The 26,309-nt window shown below is 34.3% G+C and overlaps 2 protein-coding genes across 3 annotated transcripts; both read right to left on the reverse strand.

Annotated features, from left to right (window-relative positions):
• Positions 1 to 5,909: 5,909 nt before the first annotated feature.
• On the reverse strand, positions 5,910 to 8,670 carry LOC109010554 ((-)-germacrene D synthase-like). The gene is made up of 7 exons (XM_035687913.1): positions 8,501 to 8,670; positions 8,007 to 8,289; positions 7,410 to 7,782; positions 7,068 to 7,286; positions 6,846 to 6,981; positions 6,434 to 6,682; positions 5,910 to 6,323 (listed from the first exon to the last, which is right to left on the reverse strand). The coding sequence occupies exons 1-7, from the start codon at positions 8,633 to 8,635 to the stop codon at positions 6,030 to 6,032; spliced, it is 1,689 nt and encodes a 562-aa protein (XP_035543806.1). The 5' UTR covers positions 8,636 to 8,670; the 3' UTR covers positions 5,910 to 6,029.
• Positions 8,671 to 21,337: 12,667 nt separating this feature from the next.
• Positions 21,338 to 24,283, reverse strand: LOC109018572 ((-)-germacrene D synthase-like). 2 transcript variants are annotated; one of them, XM_019000728.2, is made up of 7 exons: positions 24,054 to 24,283; positions 23,555 to 23,837; positions 22,962 to 23,334; positions 22,620 to 22,838; positions 22,397 to 22,532; positions 21,977 to 22,225; positions 21,339 to 21,866 (listed from the first exon to the last, which is right to left on the reverse strand). In XM_019000728.2, exons 1-7 carry the CDS (start codon positions 24,216 to 24,218, stop codon positions 21,573 to 21,575), a joined length of 1,719 nt encoding a protein of 572 aa, XP_018856273.2. In that variant the 5' UTR covers positions 24,219 to 24,283; the 3' UTR covers positions 21,339 to 21,572. The 2 variants fall into 2 exon arrangements, with proteins under 2 accessions (XP_035543805.1, XP_018856273.2); XM_035687912.1 differs by having other exon boundaries at positions 21,338 to 21,866; positions 22,397 to 22,838; positions 24,054 to 24,267.
• Positions 24,284 to 26,309: the final 2,026 nt, after the last annotated feature.

Genomic DNA, 26,309 nt, shown 5'->3' on the forward strand with positions numbered 1-26,309 from the left:
ATTTATATATAATAATGATAAATATTATTATGATTTTATTTTTAATTTATATATAATACTGATAAATATTATAATGATTTTATTTTTAATTTATATATAATAGTGATAAATATTATAGTATTTTGTTTTTTATTTATATATAATAGTGATTTTATTTTTATTTATATAGTTTAGTGTTTTTATTTTTTATTTATATATAATAGAGATAAATATTATAATGATTTTATTTTTTATTTATATATTATAGTGATTTTATTTTTTATTTATATATTATAATGATTTTATTTTTTATTTATATTTAATAGTGATAAATATTATAGTAATTTTATTTTTTATTTATTATATATTATAGTGATTTTATTTTTTATTTATATATTATAGTGATTTTATTTTTTATTTATATATTATAGCGATTTTATTTTTTATTTATATATAATAGTGATAAATATTTTTTATTTATATATTATAGTGATTTTATTTTTTATTTATATATTATAGTGATTTTATTTTTTATTTATATATAATAGTGATAAATATTTTTTATTTACATATTATAGTGATTTTATTTTTTATTTATATATTATAGTGATTTTATTTTTTATTTATATATAATAGTGATAAATATTTTTTATTTATATATTATAGTGATTTTTTATTATTTATATATTATAATGATTTTTTTATTTATATTTAATAGTGATAAATATTATAGTGATTTTATTTTTTATTTATATATTATAGCGATTTTATTTTTTATTTATATATAATGGTGATAAATATTTTTTATTTATATATTATAGTGATTTATTTTTTATTTATATATTATAGTGATTTTATTTTTTATTTATATATTATAATGATTTTATTTTTATTTGTATATTATAATGATGTTATTTTTTATTTATATATTATAGCGATTTTATTTCTTATTTATATATTATAATGATTTTATTTTTTATTTATATATTATAGCGATTTTATTTTTTATTTATATATTATAATGATTTTATTTTTTATTTATATATTATAGCGATTTTATTTTTTATTTATATATTATAGTGTTTTATTTTTTATTTATATATTATAATGATTTTATTTTTTATTTATATATTATAATGATTTTATTTTTTATTTATATATTATAGTGATTTTATTTTTTATTTATATATAATAGTAATAAATATTTTTTATTTATATATTATAATGATTTTATTTTTTATTTATATATTATAATGATTTTTTATATATATTTAATAGTAATAAATATTATAGTGATTTTATTTTTTATTTATATATAATGATGATAAGTATTATAGAATATTTGTGAATAGTTATGAGTAGAGATTGAAGTGAGTTTGTGGGTCCCATTGAGAGTATTTGAAATTGTTTGGTATGTGAAGTATTTTCAAAAGTACGAGAATACTTGGAAAGTGTTAAGGATACTTGGTTACCCAAACACAGCCTTAGAGGATTTCTGGGAAGAGCTGCAGGGTCTTTTGCGTGGTATGGAGTATCGTTTGTCCCACGTTTTTCGTGAGGGAAACGCTGCTGCGGATTTTTTAGCTAAGCAGGGTGCGAAGGGTGTGAGTTTGGACTGGACCAATAATAGCGAGAAGTTGACAGGTCACATTCAAGGTCTTCTCCGTATGGACAGACTTGATCTCCCCTATCTTCGGATTAAGTAAGTTTCCTTTGGTTCGTTCTTTTTATTTCTATTGAGCTGATATTTTTTGTTGGTTTTTCTCTTACAGGTGGTTCTCACTCGTTTTCTTTATTGTTGTTCATGGTTTTATTTTGTATTATTTTATTGAGTTGTTTTTGTGGATGGGTTGTTTTTTAATTTTGATGCATGGGTTTGGTTTTTGTTGAATATGTGTAACCCCCATGCATTGGGTTTGTAACTACGGTTTTCCTCCGCCATAAGTGATGGCTATCAATAAAATTTGGGGTATCGTCCTCTTCTTAAAAAAAAAAAAAGAAAAAAAAAAAGGAGTCCTTTATTTAAGAAAATGGATTGTAGGAATTATGATTTTACTCCGTGAGCTTATGATCCAAAGATAAGTGAAAGAGAAAGAAATGGTTGAGAGAAAATAAGACAGAATTTTATGGTAGTTCGGTATAACAATGTCTACGTCCACCACTGGTCCACTAGGCAAGACTACTCGTGAGAATTGGGGTAGATGAAGATATAAATACTTTCAAATATCAATATATTATCAATGCAATAGATAATTTAATCATATTAATGAAATCATTCCTTACTAGAAGGGATAATAACAAATTTAAGATTTAAAACTATGTAAGCAAAATTTCTTAATACTAAATTTGGAGCTTACTTGCAATAAATAGTCTTTAGTTGGCCGAAGTGAACAAGCTAACTGCTAATGTCGTGTTTTGCACAATTCAGAGCTGGGTTCTGACAACTCAGGTCTTTCGAAATAGGCTTGTAAAAGATAGGAGATAAGGTAACTAGGAGAGGGTGATCTTGAGGCCGGAGAGTCTTCGATGCCAAAGTTAGTAGGTATTTTTGAAAGTTTGTAAATAAGTGAAAAAGTCTAAGAGTCAGAGATAGTATTCTCGTATCTGAGACCTGTTATTTATACCATAAGGCCGGGGGGACATATCTTTTCTGCCCCCATGGAGTTCGCGTCTTTCATACTGTTCCTTGTGTCAGTGTTTTTTAATGAGACGTGGCTCTGCGACTACATCATTAATGTGGCATGTAGCTCAGATAGTAGTGCCATTAATGTAATGTGATTTTCCAATTTTCTTGTCCCAGACAGTATCCTTGGTAATCTATTGATATCTTTTGTAATGCCCCAATGGAAGACCCAAACCACATGACCTATACTCCAAAAAGACTAGTCAATGATACAATTGGAGCTCCATTGGAACTTTATAAAGAGCAAGAACTTCTCATTTCCAAGCAATGTGAGATCCCATACATCACCTACCATTATCCATATCATATGGGGTATCACATCTTTTATGTCAGAAGATCGAGGGTTTTCCGCACATTACGCCTACTATGCGGACGAGCACTTGAGAGCTGAACACTACTCGATGGGCTTTCATATTGACGAGTCTCATCCTCTGGAATACACTCCCTCATGTAGGTTGCGTCCAGAGGACTCTACCCTGGAGACTTTGTTTATTCTGGGTTGGGCCTTTTGTCTTAATTCCCTTGGATTTAATTCACAGGCCCGCTGGGTCTAGACGGGGGAAAATCCTCTTACACTAACAATATGCTAATTAGGTTGTGTTTAGTAAGTGAAGGTAGTCTGAGATTACTTCACTACTTTGCATAAATAGTTTATTACTATTTATAAATTATTCACAATTTTTTATTATTATTCACATATCATCTGAGATCACTTCAGCATCCAAACGTAACCTAAAAGATTAAAAGCTGATGAAAAGTGGATTTATGGTTTCATGTTAGGATCACAACGTAACAAAAATGTATTCAAACCATGCTAACAAAATATAAATGAACATTAATGAAGATTTAGTGAGGGTCGAGAGAGATGAAAATTGAAGCCAGGCACATGGTTAGCTGCACCAGCATCTTTTTCATGATTATAAATTGTTAATTTTTCTTCAATCACATGGAGCTAGCGTGAGTAATTGGGATTGGGTGTTGCAGAATCAGAGAGTTTTTTAGGTTGCACTTTGATGTAATTAAGTTGGGCTAGCTAGAAGCCTAGTCAGCCAAGCCTAGAGGTTGGTTTGGGGTTACTCTATTTCATAGGCCCAGTCCCAAATACAAGAATTTTCATTGCGAAGACGAGACCGAAGGCCCATTAGTCTTTCCCCGCCCCAGGCTTAAGCCCGAATTGAGCCGTGTCATAAATTTTTCAAGAGAACGATCAATTTTTATACAAGTTATTGTGTGGTGTTTGAGATGATAATAGTAAGGCCATAATAATATACAGTTCTGCTACAAGTAGCCGGCGTTGGGTACCTGTTGGGGAACCGGCTGACTTGGTACTAACCACGTCAGTTGATATTATTAGAAAAAAAAAACGAGTTCACATTTACCATTCCAGACAACTCCATCGCAGTCACTCTCAGAACTCAGAGCCAAATCCTCCATCGCAGAAAAATGGGGTCTTAGAGGAAAATCCTCCATCACTTCTCTTACACATTTGTTAGTTTTATTTTTTATTTTTTCCCTTTTTTGTTATTATCTTCTATGGCCTAGTATTTGAAACCACAGAAAGCCATGCACAAGAAACAATCCCTGCAGGTTCGCGCTGCTTCTCCATTCGGACAAGAACAAGTTCCTGTAATAGTGTTTGGTTGCCGAGAAAATAGAGAGAAATCACGCAATAGTCCGTAATAGTCAGTTTGGTTGCCGAGAAAACAGAGGGAAATCACGCAATAGTTTGTAGTAGTGTGTTTGGTTGCCGAGAAAACAGAGGAAAATCATGCAATAGTCTGCAATAGTCCATAACAATCTGTTTGGATGCCGAGAAAACAAAGGGAAACCACGATAAAATATCCTACAAATATGAGATTCGATACAATCGTGCATCTTTGTTTGTTGGCTTCATGTGGGTGTTTCCGTGTGCATGTGGTTGGAAAAAAAATGAATGAAATAAAACAGATCTAGAACTTGAACGTATGCTACATGGCAAATTGATGCAGGTATGCTCCCTTTGAATTTATTGCTTGAAAGAGAAACAAAATAAACATAAGAAAGGAAGTCACCAATGTTATCTGGTATGACAGAGCTAAAATCATTCATTGAGAAATCAGAGAATGAATATTGAAATCATTCATTGAGAGAAGGAACATTGAAATAATTCATTGAGAGAAGGAACATTGAAATCATTCATTGAGAAATCAGAGAAGGAACATTGAGGGAAATCCTTTTGGACTCTACAAAACGATGAAACGATGGTGCGAACGCACTGTTTCACTAATCACATGTGTAACCACGGGTACTCGGGGGTACCCCTCCCGAGTGCAAATAGCATTTTTGAATAACATATTTGCAACTCGAATCGATCACTTTATTCAACTTGAGTTTGAACAGCTACTAAAACTGTCATATAATAAGAATATATATAAGAAGACCAAGAAATGTTTTGTATTTTCTTTGGTCTCCCGGCCCGAGCTTGTACATTTAGATCATGCATGTGTCGAGCAATCTGCTAAACTTATTTTAGGGGTGTAACCGGTTCGGTCCGGTTTGGTTTTGGACAAAATCTAAGACCGAACCGGTATGTATCGATTTTGTATTTTCTAAAATCGATTACGCACCGGTTACCCTCCTAAACCGGTACTTTTGGTTTTACCGGTTTTCGGTCCGGTCTAGTCCGGTTTTCTTTTTTTTTTAAAATGTAAATTTCACAATTTGTCATTAAAAATTTGTTTATAAAAAAAAAAAACTTTTAGTATTAATTATAAGTATTAGTATTAGTTATAATCTTTTAGTAAAAAATTTTAGTATTAATTATAAGTATAATTATAATCTATAGTCTATATTAGACTATTAGTATTATTTATAAACTTATATATTAGTATTAACATTTAATGTAATAATTTATAAATTATAATATAAAATTATTTCATATATATGTATATATATATAAAATTATAAATTAACATTTAATGTATAAATTTATAATTATACATTATATATAAAACTTATTTATATTAATATTTAATATATATTTAAAATATTTTGTATAAAACTTATATATAAAAATATTATTTTTTAGTTTTTTAATCAACCGGTCCAGTCCAAAAAATTTCAAAACCGGAACCAGTCGGTTTTTACATTTTAAAAACCGGTTTCGGACCGGACCGGTTCAAAACCGGTAAAACTGATCCGGTCCAGTCCGGACTGATTTTCCGGTTTTCCAATTTGAGTTTACACCTCTAAATTTATTCTAGAGCTAGCCTAGCTGAGCTAGGGCTAGGTCCGTTCTTTTTCTTTATTAACACGTAAACGTAATCCTATCAACTATTCCTTAAATGTGATCGACAACCACCGATGCAGAGGTCGTCCATGCAGCTTATTATAAGGGCACCGGATCCACCATTAAAGACGCTACAAAATCTTTGAGCACAATTCCAGCATGTGTGTAGCCATCTTCGTCCTTGTACACGACATCACAGACACGTGAAAGGTTGAGAACTCGCATGAGAATTGGCATGGGGACTTCGGTTGGGTAGAGGCACTCTTTGTTTATATCCTTCCATGCATCTGTCACTTGTTTCCTCAATTCATGGACTGCTTCTTCCTCTGTAACACCGTGTTGTGTCATGTAGCATTCAACAGCCGAGGCAACGTGCCCTCTCTTTTGCTCAAACTGCAAGCATTATTGTTGAAGAATCGTCTATATATGTTAGTATAATTAATTAATAGCACGATTTTATAAATTATTATTATAAAGAACAAAAAGAAGAGAAATAATTAAACCGTGTGTGACACGATGTCATCCATGAGTCTGCCAACCACTGCTGAAGCTGTGACCATTTTAGGGTCACTGAACAACCATTCGAAGGAATCCTTTGTGACAAGTTCTCCCATTCCGACTAACGATGTGGTTGCTAACATTGCGTGGGTGGAGGATACAAGAGCAAGGGGCATATATTCGTCCATTGTTGGTATGTATTTCTGGTGGAACCATTTGGCTTCTTGGTGGTATGCTGTAACTTGTTTCTTCATCTGAGACAACGTACGTACGTAGATAGCAATTCACAATCAGAACAAATACTAATGTTTTTGAAACATATAATATAGTCTAACATAATATTTCCTGTTATATATATATATATGTTTGTTTGTTTTTTTGCTTAATTTCTCTGAATATAAAAACTATGATGCTTACTGCTTTTATTGCATACTGGACACGATACGATTTTTCTTCACCTAGGTTTTGCTCCATTTCAGTGTAAACGTCAAGGAGTGCCTGGTAACTCATTTTCATGTACTCCGGGAGTTTATCTGCGGCACTCATTTCCCACCTGTAAAATCGGTAGTTTCTCCAGTTAATCAGAAAAAAAATAAAGAATAAATGCAAATATGATCAGGATGTGTCTTTAATCTCAACCTCTCGATTGCTTCAGTAAAGAGGTCAAGTTCTTCAATTGTACCATACACATCATAGATATCATCAATAACAGAGATCATGGAGATCACTTTGGTTAGCATCCTCCTAGCAGAGCAATATTGGGGCTCAAAGTAGACTCCCAGTACCCAAAAATAGCACTCAACCACCCTGTCTCTGATAAAGGGTAGCTTCCTTGAAAAGTCCAAGTCTTTCCACCATCTGTAAAACATAATTTAAAAGAATCATTCAATCAATTACCTACAATTATCATATCATCATGTACAAGCTGATAGCTTACTCACAGTACTTGCAAGTACTCTGAGATGGAGCTTAATAACTGACCTGGCAATCTCAGAAAGTTCTTTCTGGTGCACTTTCTGCAATAGGTTGAAATCCAACTTTGCAAACTTAAGAAGAACTTGATCATGTGAAGCGTCTTCTTGGTATACAGAAAAGTAATGCCTTGCCTCTAGCCTTTGTAGTGCTTTCCAGATAGGCTGTTTCAAGGCATGGGTTACTTGTGCTGCTAGAGACCCGCTTAATTGGGATGCTACAGACTCAAGATGTGTGGTAGTGAAGACAAGAGCCTCATCCAATATATCTTCACCTTTTACCCTGAGATGTGTGGCTTCATACAAGCTTAAAATTCCTTTCACATCATTGCAAAGCGATCCCATAAAATCCCCTTTGCTGTCCTTGAACTTGTTGAACATATCTGCATGCCTCACAATATTCCAATGACATCAAATGAGTCATCCCATGGAAGGAGATTAATACATATGATATGTGTTAAAATAGTACTGTTAGGCACTTTTTAATCCCATAACCGTGAAACGGGTTCTGTCTTTTACTTTTAAAACCTTTAATTAGTTGAATATGTTTCCCTTGAAAAAGAATTCTGCAAACCTATAGAAAGAAATTGAAGCATGCATTTTTTACCGCAGGAAACGTAATAGCCGTCTTGTCTAAGTAGTCGAAACAGCAGGGCAACAGTGTAGAGGTCATCTTTATATTCAGGGTCATCACTTTCATGAGTCTTCTGCAGTTGTTGCAGGATTGCTTGAATCTCATTATCAAAATGGTAAGACACGCCTAAGCGCTGAATAGCATCAACCAAGTTCAGTTTTTGTGAAGGCTTCTCAACCGTAGCCGTGAGCATCGTCCTCACATTTTCCTTCAATTCCTCAATTTGTTGCCTCATGATTTTCACATCAGACGTTTCCTGTACGAGCAAAAAGTATATATGCACTGTGACTCGTCAATGGAATGATATCATACTTTCAAGATTATAATATTATCCCTTGAAAAGTAAGGGCTTATAAGCTAGCGTTAGTTACACCGAGAAATGCAAGAGTAGTGTTTGATTTACGAGAGTTCAAACACATGATGATGTTGTAATATTGTAAATACGATACATATCAATCTTTAATTACCAGGAATTCAGAAGCATATGAGAGGAAATGGTCACCCCAAATGCTGGGTTGAAAATTTGCTGAGCGACGGTTAATTTCTGGCATGACATGATTCTGAGCTGTTGGAGCAGCTACTGCTGAAACTTGAAGAGACATTTTAGAAGTTAATTGGCACCGTACGTAGTATTGGAGATGGGGCTGCTAAATGGCTCTTAACTCTAGTGCTTTCGGTTCCAGTATGAGATAAACAGATTGCGGGTTCAGGTATTTATACATCAAAGATCAGTGCTGTAAACGACGAATGGAATGGCGTTAACCTGTATCGCACGTTTTAATAAATTATACTGGAAAGCCATAATAAAATTTATATATATAATTATGCGCAAACGGTTTGAATAAATATCTCGCTAGCTGCCACCTTTGAATTTCTGGGGTTCAAATTGATGATACGTAAGAGAACAGATACTTTTTGGTAGTTTTTTCGTGGATACCGATCAATTTCGGACAACTCCTCCAATTAAAAAAATTCCCCACCCCGATTTTTCAGGTAATAGGGACGAAATGTGGCGCTGCACTAACAATCTTGATCACTTCTAGTATGACCCGTAAAATTTAAATCTTGACTCCAACTCTCTGTGATCTGTGATTAATTTCACGTTATCAAACTTAACCTTTCCACTACCGTGCATCCTGCATGCGGACTTTACAAAGGCGCATTAGTTTGTAAAACTCATGCTCAAATTGTTGATTTACGACCCTTTCCTGCGTGGCTGCCTGCCTGTAGGCAGATAACGTATAATACATAGGTACGGTGTTGGAAAAATCTAACAAGGATCAATATTTGGCGTCAATATATCGCACATGTTTTGACCTGAGTACGTACTTATGTCAGGGCGGAGAAAACTAGCATGTGCGTTCGTAATTATGTTTTGAATGGAAAAATGGTGCACATAAACAGCCAATTGAATGCGGACTTTCCTCCAGTCTAGCTCCGTACTTTCCAGATTTTGGTAGAAATGATCCGCCTTCAATTCATAATTATTTCTACCGATTAAAACTAAAGATACGTAGTTGATTGTGTTTTTTCGTTTGGGATTGAGTCGAGTTAGTCATGACTATTTGGCGTATTTCCGTTCGAATGCTCAGTTGTCAAACAAACATATTTATATTCAAACAAATTAATTTCATTTGAATAGAAATTTTTCTAGTTCAAACTATGAAGTTACATTACAGATGGATAGCTCGAACATAATAATATTTTTGGTTCGAACGAGTTATTTCAATTTAGTTCAATATACTATAATTCTTAAATAATATAATTACACAATTATTTTAATTATATTCTTATTTTTCTTGTGGTTAAACAGTATACTAAAGGCAACTAGTGAAAGAAAACATGGGAGAGATCAGACCGGCCAAAGTAGTGGAGCAACTCATGCTCAGGAGATAATGCCTACACTTGTTGAGCGGGAGATCATTCTGGATGACTTTTGCGATCTTGCGTGGGAGGGACGGAGCATACAGTTCATCATCACTGACTGGAGATGGACACCGATCTATCAGTAGAGGGGGATTGCATATCCGGAGATGGTATGTGAGTTTTACCGTGCCATGGGAAAGCATGACGCTGATGCTCTGTGCTACACCTTAGCGGTCCATGGAGTGACTATTACTTTCTCTCCCCACATTATTGCTAAGTTCCTTGATCTTCTGCGCGTGGCCAGCGCATATCCTGCAACAGCTACGACGGCTACACCGGGAGCAACGGCTGCACCATCTGATATAGACACACTAGTCATATCCTCATTGTTAGCGCCGAATGTAGAGCCGAATGCTAGTTCGAACGAGGATCTACTTGATAATGGTCTCACATATTGTAACACCCCATTCCTGTAGGCTAGGAGTGTCACGTATCTTTTATAAAAATAAACCCGGCAAGAGATCTCAAATTTCATTAATGAAATTAGAAATTTATTTTGTAGAAAAATGTCTAATAAAATGTTTTTCAAAAACATTAAATGAATAAACTGAATAAATTCATGTAATAAAAACATGTTTTATTTTAGAAAGTCTGAAACCAAAATTAACTGCTCCTTCTATTCCTAGACTGCCTGCTCGTATTCATCATCCTCACTTGGGTGGTTAAAAACATGAAAACAAACTAAAATGAGTCGAAAACTCAGCAAGAAATTAATCACAACGTAAACATAATAAACATAAGGTTTTCATAAAAATTTTCATTATGAAAGTTTAAAATTCATGACTGTTCAAACTGATGCTTATGCTATGTATGACTGATTTAACTGAACTAACTGAGTGATCTAACTGATTTATTTGATTTAACTAATTTATCTGACTGACCAACACATTTAACCCTGTGTGTGAGGTTGTGCACCGGCCCCAAGTCTCACGGCCGCAAGGGGAGCCGCTGATAGTATTCTGGCATACTATGGTGGACCACGCTCGAGCCCGTGGATTGCACACCTACCCTGAAACTGAACTGCATTTGTACCATGCATTTGAATGGCCATATTATTAACTGATCTGATTTTATCTTACACTTTGAACTTAAGATAACTTACGTGTCTTATACATATGAGATGCATGACATAATACATACATAATTATAATTTCTGAATTTAAACATGATGCGGAATGACATGATTGTATGCTATGCTGGATGACATGTTTACATATAATATGAGTGGTTCATAAATAATGGCTGTCAATGAATTGGCTTGAATAATACTTATATATAAGTTGAACTGTAATGATCCTAATTTATGATCAAATTACTTACCTCGATGTGCTTCTTCTTGAATATCACTTCGTAACTCGACACCCATACACAATAATAACTATCACTAAATCTGTTTGGAAACAATATTTATAAGTATCCTACTAAATTAAATTAACAATCTAAAAGATAGCCAAATAAATCTTTGCGTAACACCATAATCAATAAATCTTAGTATTTAAATTACTTACATACTAATAACATATTATAATTTAGTAGAATACTTGAGTTATTTTAAATAAATCATAAAAAACCCCAAATTCTTAAAATATGTTTCATTTCTTAACATAATTATACCAAACTCATAATATATTCCTTAATTTTTCTATTTAAAGTATAACATAATAATTTTATTAAACATCCTACTAAATAGACAAAAGTAATATTAACTAAAATATTAGGCTCAATAGTATACTTATATATTTCAAATTCTTTAAATACTCTGATAAAAATGAGCCTTTGACTAATATATTTATTTAAAAAAATTGACTTTTAAAATATTAAGCCCAATTAAATTAGTAAAACTGTTGTTGAAATAAAATAAGATCAAGCCTAATTTAAAATACAAGTCTATTTAAAGATCATTAGATAAAATATAAGTCTAGTTAAATATCATTAGATAAAAAATAGTCCATTTAAAGACCATTTAAAAATATAGAGTTTCAACCTAGCCCATAAAAACATAAGCCCACTGGAAACATTAAGCGCCGCATACGTAGGGCCCATTGGCCCATTGTGAAACAAGGATCCTTAAAACCTAAACCAAGACACACAGATAGATCAAGAAGAAGACCGTGCGAGAGTAAAAATAGAGGGCTCATCGAGGGAGAGGCTGACATGCGGCAGTTCTGAGTGGTTGGCGGGGGTCACGGCGGCACAGCTGGAGGGTCCTTAACACCGAGAGAGGGAGAGAGTGCTAGCGGCAGAACTTACCGAGAGGGAGGAGGAGCACGTGGCTGAGTGCAACGGCAGTGGCCTACCTAAGGGAGTGGGTGCGACGAGACTAGGATGGTCGGCAGTTTCTGGCACCGGGGGTGGTGCTCTGATGTCCTAGGGTGATCGGCGGTTGATTTTATGTGTTGTGTGGTGGCTATCTGAGCTTCGGCTTCATGGCTCCCTAACGTGATCTATCGTGCATAGGGTCTGTTGATGTAGCGACGTGGTGCTTCGACTGGTGGTGCGAAGTGAGGTCACGGTGGTGGAAGTCTCTTCACAGTGGCGTGCACGGTTGTGCATGGTCTGGACTGGATTTGCCACGGTGGTTTCGTCGTTGAGTCATGGCCTTTCATGGTTGTTTGTGACGATGCTCTGTTCGATGGGTGCAAAACACGGCTGCGTTCGTGCATGTCGGTGGCGCACGGAGGGTTTTAGGCTCCCGATGGTTGGCTTCCGATACGTACGTGGTGCAGGTTGCGGTTGATGGTTTCAGCAAGGTGGTTGCAGTTTCTTTGTGGGGCTAGGCAGTAATCTACTCATCTGTGATGGTAGCGTCGGCGTGGAGTTGTCTTTGAGGCTTCTAATTCTGTCGCACGATAGGAGGCTGATTGGAGTGGCTGAGGGTTTACTCTACTTGCCGTGAGAGAGGAAGGGGTCATGGGTCTTGTTACCGTGGTGGTTCTTGGGCTGGGGAGGAGACGTGGAGGAGTTTCCTGATGGTTGCAAGGTTCTTGTTTTTATACAAAGGGTTTCGTAGGATTTTATAGAGGGAAAAGAGAAGGAGTGATGATAGGATTTCAGAGTTGGTTTCCTTGATCAATTAGGAGATAAAAATGTAACTGAGATTAGGGTTATCCAATCAAGAGATAAGAATAAGGTTTATGGGTGGAGATATGGAGAAAAAGATTTTATTTCAAAACTAAACTCTAGTGGTTATTCTAAAAAAATCGAGTCATAATAAAATACCAATACTAAAATGATAATAATAAATTTATAGCTATTTGAAAAAAATTACATAAAACTTATATTATAGCCTAAACTTAGGATCATGTTGTTACATAGACGATCAGGTCCGTCAGCTAGTGCAAGACCCTTTAGCTCTTTCATATGATGGGAGCAAGGTGATCCGATAGGCTGACTGTATATCATTTTTTAGAATACTTAATTTGATTTTTAGGTATAACATCGATCCGAAAAAACATAAGATTGCTTTTAGGATCGAGCGAGCCAGATTTTTGTTGTAGATAGCATGGGGGAGTCGATTGATCTGGCATTGTATTTCTTCATCCGTATTTGTTCGGAGTCACGCTATTCTAGTGGAGGTCGTCTACCATTTGCATTGTTGATATCTAACTTTCTACTCCAATCGGAGGTTACAGTGTTTGGGACTGAGTAGAGGTCGCCACAGATGGGGTCCCTTAACAAGATAACATTCAGCAAGAGTAATGGGCAATTCTGGAAGACTACAACAGAAAAACTTAGTGGCACGCCGACCAATCTAGCTTCTAGCAGTACTTTCGGTGTTGAGAGACAACCTGTTGTGGTTACTTGGATCAAGTACGAGCTCTGTTTCTTGAATTCATTGAGTCCATCATGAAGAAGCTTAGGGATCTAGATGGATGTATTAAAATGTTACAAGAAGATTTTGATCTATGTAGTAAATAAATCATTTTAGTTATTATTTTACTTTTTATGTTATATCTAACATTATATATTTGGGATGTTAATGTATGGTTTTTATTTTTAGTGTTTGTTACCTTATTTATTTTTTTCATTTTACTTACTGTTCATGATAATATAAAACATAACACTATCTTTAAAGTTATATTTATATAAATTTAATATAAAAGAAATCACTATCAAAATTTGAAATTAATTACATAAAATCAATTTATGAATTTATAAATATTTTTACTCATCGTAAATAATAATATATAATATATACACATTTTTTATATTTTCAAAATGATAAAAAAATTAATGGAAAAAATATTTATTAATTTAATAGAAAAAATATATACACAAATTAATGATGATAAACAATGTCTCTATTATTTCCAACCAAATTAGTCTTTCGAATGAATAATGTGGTGGTCGAATTGGTTCAAATGATATATTTTTTTGTTCGAACGGTCCAGCAACCTTGCCGCCACATTTTTTCACCAAATCTCTTCTGTTCGAACAAATAAATGTAAGTTCGAATGGTTATGAACTTTTTTTTTTTTTAAAAAAATTTAATTTCCTGCCAAGATTATTATTCAAACAAATTATATACTATTCGAACAGATATTAATTCATTGTTCGAATCTATTTTGTCACGTTCGAACGGTTTTACATTTTTGAGACGATCTTATTCATTATAAAATATCTAGTTCGAATGGATTTTTATCCGTTCGAATGAATTTACAAGCTCAGCTATGTTTTAATTTCATTTCCAATAATTACTTTTAGGGATAAAATTTAATTCGTCCTTAACAAATTTCATCTCTAAAAGTGAAAATTCTTATACTGTGGATTTAGTTTAAAATATGGAGTAGTTTGATCATTTTGTATGTATTTTGATATTTATTGGAGCAATACTCATGTTGGGATCATTTGATTATGACATTCCTAGCTAGATTGTTTAGGGATCTCATTTGGGCTCGATTTGTCAATTTTGCCAGACAACCTATTTGGGAAAAAATGGAACACATACACACACACACACACACACTCTCTCTCTCTCTCTCTCTCTCTCCAGTATATAATTATTATACTGGTGTTAGGATATAAAATAAATAATAAAATCTATATTTTTCTATCAGTTTTAGTTTAAGTTTTTGGGACAAGTGGTAGTTTCACATAGTATCAAAAGCAGAGGTCCTGAGTTCGAACATTGACTCTACATTCTACCCTATTTAATTACATATTATACGTATTGGGACAACATATTGAGAGGGAGTCTGACCTACACGTGAGAGAGAATATTAAGATACAAAATAAATAATAAAATCTAATACTTTTTATCAGCTCTAACTTAAATTTTTGGGAAAAGTAATGATTTCACAATTGAAAAATCTATAATAAATTTTTTATTGATAATAATACGCAAACGGTTTGAATAAATATTTCGCCGGCCACCTTTGAATTTTTGGGAATAAAATTGACGCTTTGAGAAGTGAGAACAGATACTTTTGGGGTAATGTTTTTGAACTAATTTTATCTTAGTAGAAAAAGTCTTGACACGTAGCATTATTGTACAACTTAAAAGTATCTAGAAAGCCATAATAAAATTTTTATTGATAATAATACGCAAATGGTTTGAATAAATATTTCGCCGGCCACCTTTGAATTTCTGGGAATCAAAGTGACGAAATCAAAACCTTTTGAGACAAAAATTTTCATTCCTAAAAAGGTAAATTTGATGTAGTGATATAAATGAAGTACTAGTAAACCAACACCCATAATATTATTGGCACAGGTTATCAAAATAATAATAATAATATTATTGGCACCGTATGTATTAGCACTACTGCAATGTTATCTCTCATCTCTTTCCCCACACAGGTATATCCAATTCGACCATTCTTGTCGATGACATCTATTGCTCGTGAAATATTTAAAACACACATAAGGAGAGACATTGGGATAGCATTAGGCCTTGTAAATTTCTCATTCATGCCTTTCCATGCATTAGAAACTTGCTTGTTCAGTTCTTCATATGCCACTTGTGTATATGAGACCCCATATTGGTTCATGTAGCATTCAACTGCTGAGGCAGCATGCCTTTTTTTTTTTTTTTTTTTTTAATAGGAAAGCAAATTATCATTGATAAAAAAAACATTACAGACATTTGTCAAGCAATGTAGCTTGAGAAAAGAAGTCTGAAATACAATCCTACCACATCTCTAAACTTTCAACATTCCTAGCATATCGGGCAAGCCTATGTGCTGCCACATTTCCTATTCTATTGACATGTTGAACTTTACATTCCCCAAACAATTGTAGAACTTTTTTGGTTTCACTCAACAGATTTCCCAACATTGCTAAAGATTCTGCTTGCTCTTGAAGTTCTTTCACAATCAACAAACAATCACTTTCAATTATTAGCATCTGGATATCCAAGTTAGCATAGAGTTGTAAACCTCTAAATATTGTTAGTAACTCAATAGATTATGGATCAACAACTTCTTTTTCAACATTACTAGCAGTCATAACAATATCTCATTTGTCATCTTTAAGAATAGCACCAACTCCGACTCTATGTATATCACAAAATATTGCCCCATCCACATTTAGCTCAAGTATCCTGGAGGGGCAGGTTTCCAGCAGTAGTAATCCTTTATCTTGGTATTTGGAAAATACTTGATGATTGTAAACATCATCTGTAGTGATAGAGCATGTTCAATTACCTGTCTTGGTTCAATACAAGCTTTGTCATGCACCATCTTATATCTTCTAAACCAAAAGTCCCATGCAATTGAGAAGATATAGTCAGGTATTATGCCCTGTTAGCTTCTTTCACTTTCATTGCTACATCCATTAAATTCAGACCCATTTCCATCTTTTCCATAATAGGCACATATCTATCCCAATAATCTCTAATTTTAGGACAATAGAATAATGCATGTGGTAGATCTTCTAACCTTTCATTGTTGAAACAACACGTCCCTTCAGTAATCACATTCTTCTTTCGTAGATTATGTTAAGTAGGTAGCCCTTCTTTGCAAGCTCTTCAAGCAAACACCTTCACTTTATTAGGGACTTTCATCTTCCATAGAGCATGTTGTTTGCTAGCAATAGAGCACTCACTTGAATAGTTTTTGGACTTCTCTTTGATTAATCTATAGGCACTCCTAACACTGAATTTCTCACTTTTCTCTTGTGTCCATGTCCGTTTATCATGTTGCTTTCCAGGGCAAATTATGATTTTTAGAATTTCTGCTAGTACATTTAGATTGAATAGAGCTCTTATCCAGTGAATCTTTCTTTCAATTTTTTTTTCTGACCCCACTAAAATCTTGCCATCATGGATTACAGTTCTAAGCATAAGTTACCAGGTAGTAAAGAACAACTTATAGAGTATGTAGGGATTGAGAGGGCTATTACTTTTATAAGCACTTCCTTACCACATTGAGATAACATTTATTCTTTCCAACTCTGTAACTTTTGCCAACTTTGTGTTTTATTTATGAGAAAACCTTTGTTTTTTATCTACCTACAATAGGAGGTAAACCTAAGTACTTCTCATATTGTTGAGCAGTATGACCCCCCACAAGTACATTATTTCTTCTTGCACCTCATATTTCACATTCCTACTAAAGACCATATAGGTTTTATCTATGTTTATTTTCCGACCTGAAGCTTTCTCATATTTATCAAGAAAAAATTTAACATTTATGTTTTCCTAATAAAAACCTAACTATTAAGCTTGACTATAGACTCCAAATTCTCAATGACATATAAAATTATTGTTTTAAACCAACCGCTTCAATATAATCAACCTTCCAAAATACCAAGTCATCAAAACACAACAAGATTTCTGAATAAAATTCTCCAATAATCATAACCCTCTATGCTTAATCCATCATGCTTATATCATCTCACTCATGCTCCATAATCTTGATATTCAGTTGAAATACTCAAATTATCTGAAAAATATTGTAGAGATAATGTGAGTTATCAACAACTTAGTAAGCATAAAACATATACTACTATGTAAACATAAGCATTTGCAGAGTTCAAAATGCAGAACAAAACATTTACTTTCAAAATACAGAATCAAAACATTTTATCAAAATATTAGAGCGAAACTTTCAGAAATATCCTTATTCAAAACTCCTTTGGCATATCATAATCTGATACGTCATCTTCATATCATATCAGAGCATCACATCAGAATATATGCTATGTTTAACCCCTATGGTAGGGTTGTATACTACCATTATACCCGTGATAGGGCTGTATACCACTATTATACCTATTGCAAGGCTTTAACGGAGCAAATCAGAAATAGAACCAAAACCAAAACAGAATCATATTCAGAATAAAAAAGTTATGCCAAAGGTTTTTCAGATGTCACATCATATCAAAACAGATTCAGATAATTTTACATATTCAAAAACAAATTCAGAACAACTTCACATCACGTGCACAAATTTTCAAATTTCACATTCGCTCTCATTTTGCTTAGTTCAGATACATAATACCAAAAATTTGCTCATGTCTACACCACTCATTACAAAAATACTTTTATCTTTCATACAGATTTCATGACTAATGCATAACAAATAATTAAGGTTGTTTCAAATTTCTTTTCATAACAAAACATGAATATTTTATAAAATCAATTTCAGCTATTTATTTTATGCAAAGTCTAGTATATGAATCATGCTTACCTGAAATTTTTAATTGTTCTGAATTTTCCTACAGCAGTGTCAAGAGAATATCAATAGTCACTTAGAAAATAGTCATGTAACCTGCTTAAATTTCCAATGGAACACATACTTTGTAATTAAAACCAGATATATAAAAATCTATATTTTCCTTAATGTCTAAAAATTTTCGAAACCCAAAAATATCGACTCTCCCAAAAACACTTTGATATTCACATAATTTCTCCAAACAAATACGCAATTAAATCCTAAGATCATATTACTCCATAAATTGATCTTATAATATTGTCTATGAAAACACATGATCTCGACATCAAAATATACATATATAGTAAACCCATTATATCCAGCCATGGTCCATAAATATGTGCAGCCAATAATGTAACATAACCTTTAAAAACTATGTACAAGCCCATGGCCCATTTCAATAAGCATGGTCCAATATCCAAACAACGTGCCAGCAAGTGACAAAGATAGAGATAGTTACTTGAACTGAGGGAGAGGCTGAGAGATAGGGAGGGCTTTTAGAGAGAGAGGGGGGGAGAGAAAAAGAGTGTGTCTTGCATAGAGAGAGAACGAGCCTTACCTTGGGAGCTTGTGTCGTGCAACATGGAGGAACAACGACATTAGTTGGGTGAATGTGGAGGAGGCTTGCTTTTCGGCGAGTAATAGTGGTCGAGGCAGTAGTGTGGTAATGGCTACATGGTGCAACCCTTGTGGTGGTTGGGCAGCTTGCGGAAGAGTCTTACGCAGTGGGGGTACTTGCTCTATTTTCATGTGATGAAACAGAGGCTCTCGGTGGTTTATAGAGAGCAGATGGTGGTTGTGGAAGGCAGTTGCGAGGTGGTGCCGGGCAGTGGCGCATGACGAGGCTTTGGGAAAACTTGAGCAGATAGAGTGGTGGTTTCTACGATGGCTTGAGGCAGTGTTTCTATGTTGGTTTGCTTGAACGTGTAGGGCGTACTAGGCCTGGGGTGCAGGAGTCTGGCAGTTGGCGACGTGAAGGGGAGAGGTGGTGATCGACGTTATCTGCGGCTGAGGAAGGAGTCATGGAGGAGTTGCTGGACGTGGCTTGCTCTATTTTGGTGGTATAAAAGCAGGGGCATTTCTGTTGACAGTTTACAGTGGCTGGGGACGGTGGTTCAAATGTTTAGCAGTTGAGGAGAGTAGAAGAGGAGTAGGAGTAAGAGCGGTGGTGTAGCGACTAAACTCGCTGGGATGTGGGCTGCTTAGCTCGTGACATAGCGTGGCTCAACCATGGTGGCTTGCAGTTGTGTGGGTTTTCATGGGATGAGGTAGTGGCGTGAGGAGGAGCATGCAACGCTGTGGTCGTTGCCGTGTGGTGTTTCCAGTAATTGCAGACACTAGTTTCAGTTGGCTCTACTTTAGTGTAGAGAAACAGCCTGGGTGTGGGGGAGCATGTGGTGGATCATCGTCGATGGTGGCGTTGCGATTGGTGGTAGAGAACAAGGAAAACCGAGTGAAACTCTGTGAGACGGCAGACCCAAAATCGTAGGGAGTAGATGAGAGAGAAACAAACGAGTGAGAGAGATCTGTTGAGAGGAAGATCTGGGTGTTGGAAAAATAGATTGAAAAAGGATGAGGGTGGGAATATGGAGGAGGAAAATATGGATTGTGTGTGCGAGTTTGGTGCTGCCAAGACGTGGAGACGTGGGAGAGTGAATGTACGGCAACCCTAGCTTGGGGGAGTTTCTACGTAAATGCGTATGCATCAATTTATATAGGTAGTCGAAACTCTAGAGAAGAAGAAAAAAAAATATAAAGAAACGTGCGTGAGTTGTTGAATAGTCGTGTCGGGCTTGTACAATAAAATCTTCAGCCACTATAAAATAATGTCCACTTTGTCTATTAATTATTAAATGGGCTTAATTCATTTAGTGAGCCCAAAATCATTTGTTAAATTCTGATGGGCTCAAAAGAAAAAGCTTTTGACTCTTGGGCCTAATTAAACTCGCAAATAACAAAAAAATATAGCTCGTTGGCAAATACAAATTATACAATAAATCTGAAATAAGGTTTACAAAATAATGGCTTGTTAAACGTAATTTATGGCCAACAATCTATATTCCACCAAAATAAAAATTTAGGCACGTAGTCTACTCAAAATTTCTCGTTAAATCTCAAGTGGCTACCCATTGTTATTAAACAAATAAAAATATTATATATATAAAAAATTAATAATACGCAGGTTTGTTTTTATTAAACAAATAAAAATATTATATATACAAAGATTCTGTTCACGGTACATATTGACAACTACTTTTCACATCCAAAGAATCAGGGGCTTACATATGGAAAAACACAGCTAACCATGTCGGTAGTTGATCATGTTACATGTGATGGGCCTATAAACCATGGAGTTTAGGCCCATGGTTAGCTGCACAAGCATCTTTGTCATGATTAAACTCTTAATTATTATTCAATCACGTACTGCAGCTAACGTGAGTAATTGAGTTTGGGTGTTGCAGAGTCAGAGTTTTTAAGGTTGCATGTGATTAAGCTGGGCTAGCCAGAAGCCTAGTCAGCCAAGCTTGGAGGTTAGTTTGGGGTTACTCGAATTCATAGGCCGAGTCCCAAATACAAGATTGACGGCCCAGTAGTCCTTCCCCGGTTTAGGTTTAAGCCCGAATCGAGCGGACCAATTTTAAGAATTAGATCAAACTAATAATAATATATTTGCAACTCAAATCGATCACTTGAGTTTGAACAGCGACTAAAACTGTCATGTCATCAGAATATATATAAGAAGAAAGAGACAGAAAATTTTCGTATTTTCTATGGTCTCCCGGCCCCGAGCTTGTTATATATTTAGATCACGCATGTGTCGAGCAATCTGCTAAACTTATTAATTTATTATATAGCTAGGGCCGTTTTCTTTTTCTTTTTTAACACGTAAACGTAATCTTATCAACTATTCCTTAATGTGATCGACAACCACCGATGCAGAAGTCGTCCATGCAGCTTATTATAAGGGCACAGGATCCACCATTAAAGACGCTATAAAATCTTTGAGCACAATTCCAGCATGTGTGTAGCCATCTTCGTCCTTATACACGACATCACTGACACGTGCAAGGTTGAGAACTCGGATGAGAATTGGCATGGGGACTTCGGTTGGGTAGAGGCACTCTTTGTTTATATCCTTCCATGCATCTGTCACTTGTTTCCTCAATTTATGGACTGCTTCTTCTTCTGTAACACCGTGCTGTGTCATGTAGCATTCAACAGCCGAAGCAACGTGCCCTCTCTTTTGCTCAAACTGCAAGCATTATTGTTGAAGAATCGTCTATATATGTTAGTATAATTAATTAATAGCACGATTTTATAAATTATTATTATAAAGAACAAAAAGAAGAGAAATAATTAAACCGTGTGTGACACGATGTCATCCATGAGTCTGCCAACCACTTCTGAAGCTGTGACCATTTTAGGGTTACTGAACAACCATTCGAAGCAATCCTTTGTGACAAGTTCTCCCATTCCGACTAAGGATGTGGTTGCTAACATTGCGTAGTTGGAGGATGTAAGAGCAACGGGCATATATTCGTCCATTGTTGGTATGTATTTCTGGTGGAACCATTTGGCTTCTTGGTGGTATGCTCTAACTTGTTTCTTCATCTGAGACAACGTACGTACGTAGATAGCAATTCAAAATCAGAACAAATACTAAGGTTTTTGAAACATATAATATAGTCAAACATAATATTTCCTGTTATATATATATATATATATGCTTGTTTGTTTGTTTTTTGGCTTAATTTCTCTGAATATAAAAACTATGATGCTTACTGCTTCTATTGCATACTGGACACGAAACGATTTTTCTTCACCTAGGTTTTGCTCCATTTCAGTGTAAACGTCTAGGAGTGCCTGGTAACTCATTTTCATGTACTCCGGGAGTTTATCTGCGGCACTCATATCCCACCTGTAAGATCGGTAGTTTGTCCAGTTAATCAGAAAAAAAAATAAAGAACAAATGCAAATATGATCAGGATGTGTCTTTAATCTCAACCTCTCAATTGCTTCAGTAAAGAGGTCAAGTTCTTCAATTGTACCATACACATCATAGATATCATCAAAAACAGAGGTCATGGAGATCACTTTGGTTAGCATCCTCCTAGCAAAGCCATATTGGGGCTCAAAGTACACTCCTAGTATCCAAAAATAGCACTCAACCACCCGGTCTCTGATAAAGGGTAGCTTCCTTGGAAAGTCCAAGTCTTTCCACCAGCTGTAAAACATAATTTAAAAGAATCATTCTATCAATTACCTACAGTTATCATATCATCATGTACAAGCTGCTAGCTTACTCACAGTACTTGCAAGCACTCTGAAATGGAGCTTAATAACTGACCTGGCAATCTCAGAAAGTTCTTTCTGGTGCACTTTCTGCAAGAGGTTGAAATCCAACTTTGCAAACTTAAGAAGAACTTTATCATGTGAAGCGTCTTCTTGGTATACAGAAAAGTAATGCCTTGCCTCTAGCCTTTGTAGTCCTTTCCGGATAGGCTGTTTCAAGGCATGGGTCACTTGTGCTGCTAGAGGCCTGCTTAATTGGGATGCTACAGACTCAAGATGTGTGGTAGTGAAGACAAGAGCCTCATCCAATATATCTTCACCTTTTACCCTGAGATGTGTGGCTTCATACAAGCTTAAAATTCCTTTCACATCATTGCAAAGCGATCCCTTAAAATTCCCTTTGCTGTCCTTGAACTTGTTGAACATATCTGCCTCACAATATTCCAATGACATCAAATGAGTCATCCCATGGAAGGAGATTAATACATATGATATGTGTTAAAATAGTACTGTTAGGCACTTTTTAATCCCATAACCTTGAAACGGGTTCTGTCTTTTACTTTTAAAACCTTTAATTAGTTGAATATGTTTCCCTTGAAAAAGAATTCTGCAAACCTATAGAAAGGAATTGAAGCATGCATTTTTTACCGCACGAAACGTAATAGCCGTCTTGTCTAAGTAGTCGAAACAGCAGGGCAACAGTGTAGAGGTCATGTTTATATTCAGGGTCATCACTTTCATGAGTCTTCTGCAGTTGTTGCTGGATTGCTTGAATCTCATTATCAAAATGGTAAGACACGCCTAAGCGCTGAATAGCATCAACCAAGTTCAGTTTTTGTGAAGGCTTCTCAACCGTAGCCGTGAGCATCGTCCTCACATTTTCCTTCAATTCCTCAATTTGTTGCCTCATGATTTTCACATCAGACGTTTCCTGTACGTGCAAAAAGTATATATGCACTGTGACTCGTCCATGGAATAATATCATACTTTCAAGATTAAAATATTATCCCTTGAAAAGTAAGGGCTTAATTATAAGTTAGCTAGCGTTAGTTACACCGAGAAATGTAAAAGTAGTGTTTGATTTACGAGAGTTCAAACACATGATGATGTCGTAATGTAAATACGATACATATCAATCTTTAATTACCAGGAATTCAGATGCATATGAGAGGAAATGGTCACCCCAAATGCTGGGCTGAAAATTTGCTGAGCGACGGTTAATTTCTGGCATAACATGATTCTGAGCTGTTGGAGCAGCTACTGCTGAAACTTGAACAGACATTTTAGAAGTTAATTGCATGGCACCGTACATAGTATTGGAGATGGTGTTGCTAAATGGCACTTGATTCTAGTGCTTTCTGTTCCAGGGGCTAGCATGAGAGAAACAGATTGCGGGTTCAGGTATTTATAGAAAGTGTAGTGCTGTAAACGACGAATGGAATGAGTTTAGAGACCTGTATCACACGTCACGTTCTTTCTTTCCTTCCTTCTTTCTTGTGTTGTGTGTGTGGGCCCTGGGGTACGTACAGATGGGAAGCTACGCCTCTAATATAAAATTATAATTTTCCTAGATGGCATATATACGTACGTACAGATGAAATTAACAAGCGTAAATAAAAAATAATTGCACCGCTTCAGCTAGCTTTACTCATTGCTGAGGCTCGTTAAATTTATAAATTGACTAGTATATATGCGATGAAGTAGTTGAAAAGTTTAATTTAATATGTCGGATCATTCATAAAAGGTAATTTTTTTTAAATAAATTCATAAATTGATGTAATTTATCTAATTTGTCATATAATAAAAAGAAGTTTATAATTGACATAACACGTTAAGTTACGTGAATTTATAATTTTTTTATAATAAAATATTTTTTTATTTAGTTTTATAAGATATTTTCAAAACAACACATATCTCTTATTTATTTCACGGTCGGCTCAAAAGTGGCAACAAATAAGTTGGACTTTCATCGAAGATCCCGATGAAGTGCTCAAAACGACAACAACCAAGCGCTCTAGAGGTGATACCCGCATATGCAAAGGCAGGGCGGACGGGAGTAGGGTAGTGGGGGTTAGGGGCGGCTGCCCACCCACCCCTAACTAGGGCTAACGTTAAAGGCCCTAATTCCCACCTCCTCAAAAATTTTAAAAATAAAGAAATAGAGAAAACTCTTGAGAATATATATAAAAAAACCAAGATGTAGGATTTTTATAAAAAAATTACTTCTCACGAAAGAACAACACAGTATAAGATTAATCATATTATCAATTGATAATTGGAAATGATATATTAATGTAAAAATTAACCTGAATATAAATGAGTACTATTTATATATTAGTAATTTTACATTTTAAAAATAAAGAGAGGTTATGCACTTATAATTTTATTCTCACAGTATAATACTTAAATTTTAAATTAAAAGAACTCATTAATTATATATATCTCAAAACGTGTTGAGTGGCCGGCTAATATTTAATTAAGGAAATTTCATAGGTGAGTCCGTCCATGTAAACTAAATTGGGACGACACTAACTAGGATTACAAGTTTGGGGGAGCTGGATATATTTAGACTAAAATTATAAATAGTTGAGTTGAAATTTCTTAGGAATACCATTGGTAAATTGATAAATAAAATAAATAAAAAATAACATTACTATAATATTTATCACTATTATATATATGAAAATAAAATCATTATAATATTTATTACTATTATATATAAATTAAAAATAAAATCATTATAATATTTATCATTATTATATATAAAAATAAAATAAAATCACTATAATATTTATGGAACTCACACCTTTTTCAACTACCTATCCAAAAGTCAACAACTCAACATACTTCACACGTCCAAACAACTCAAAATACTCTGAATAAGACCCACAAATTCACTCAAATCTCTACTCATAACTATTCACAAACATTCTCAACACTACTCAAGTATTCTCCCTACCCAAACGTACCCTAAGAGTCTTTGTTTACTATATGAGTTTTATATCATCCTATTTCATTATATCTTATTATTTCCTTCTCAAATATTATAAAAAATAGATATTTTTAATTTTAAATATTTAATATTTTTAATTTAATCATTATCTAATTATTAAAAAAATTTCAAATTTTTATTTTTTTAAATAAAATAAAAATAATATTAAAAAAATAATATTTTAACTTTATAATATTTTTTATTTAAATTTTTTTATACCATTTCTCAAAATACTATAATAGATCACAACTGAAACTATTTTAATATCATTCACAAACTATTTCACGAATTTTTAACCTCTATCTAATTTCTCAAAGATTTCCTAATTCTCAATTCAGTCATTTGAATTTATGCTCCAAATTTTTAAATTTGGCAATTAATTAGTACTTTCCATCAACTTGACACGCGTAT

The sequence above is a fragment of the Juglans regia genome, chromosome 2 (assembly GCF_001411555.2).
Source record: "Juglans regia cultivar Chandler chromosome 2, Walnut 2.0, whole genome shotgun sequence".
In the NCBI taxonomy this organism is placed as follows: Eukaryota; Viridiplantae; Streptophyta; class Magnoliopsida; order Fagales; family Juglandaceae; genus Juglans; species Juglans regia.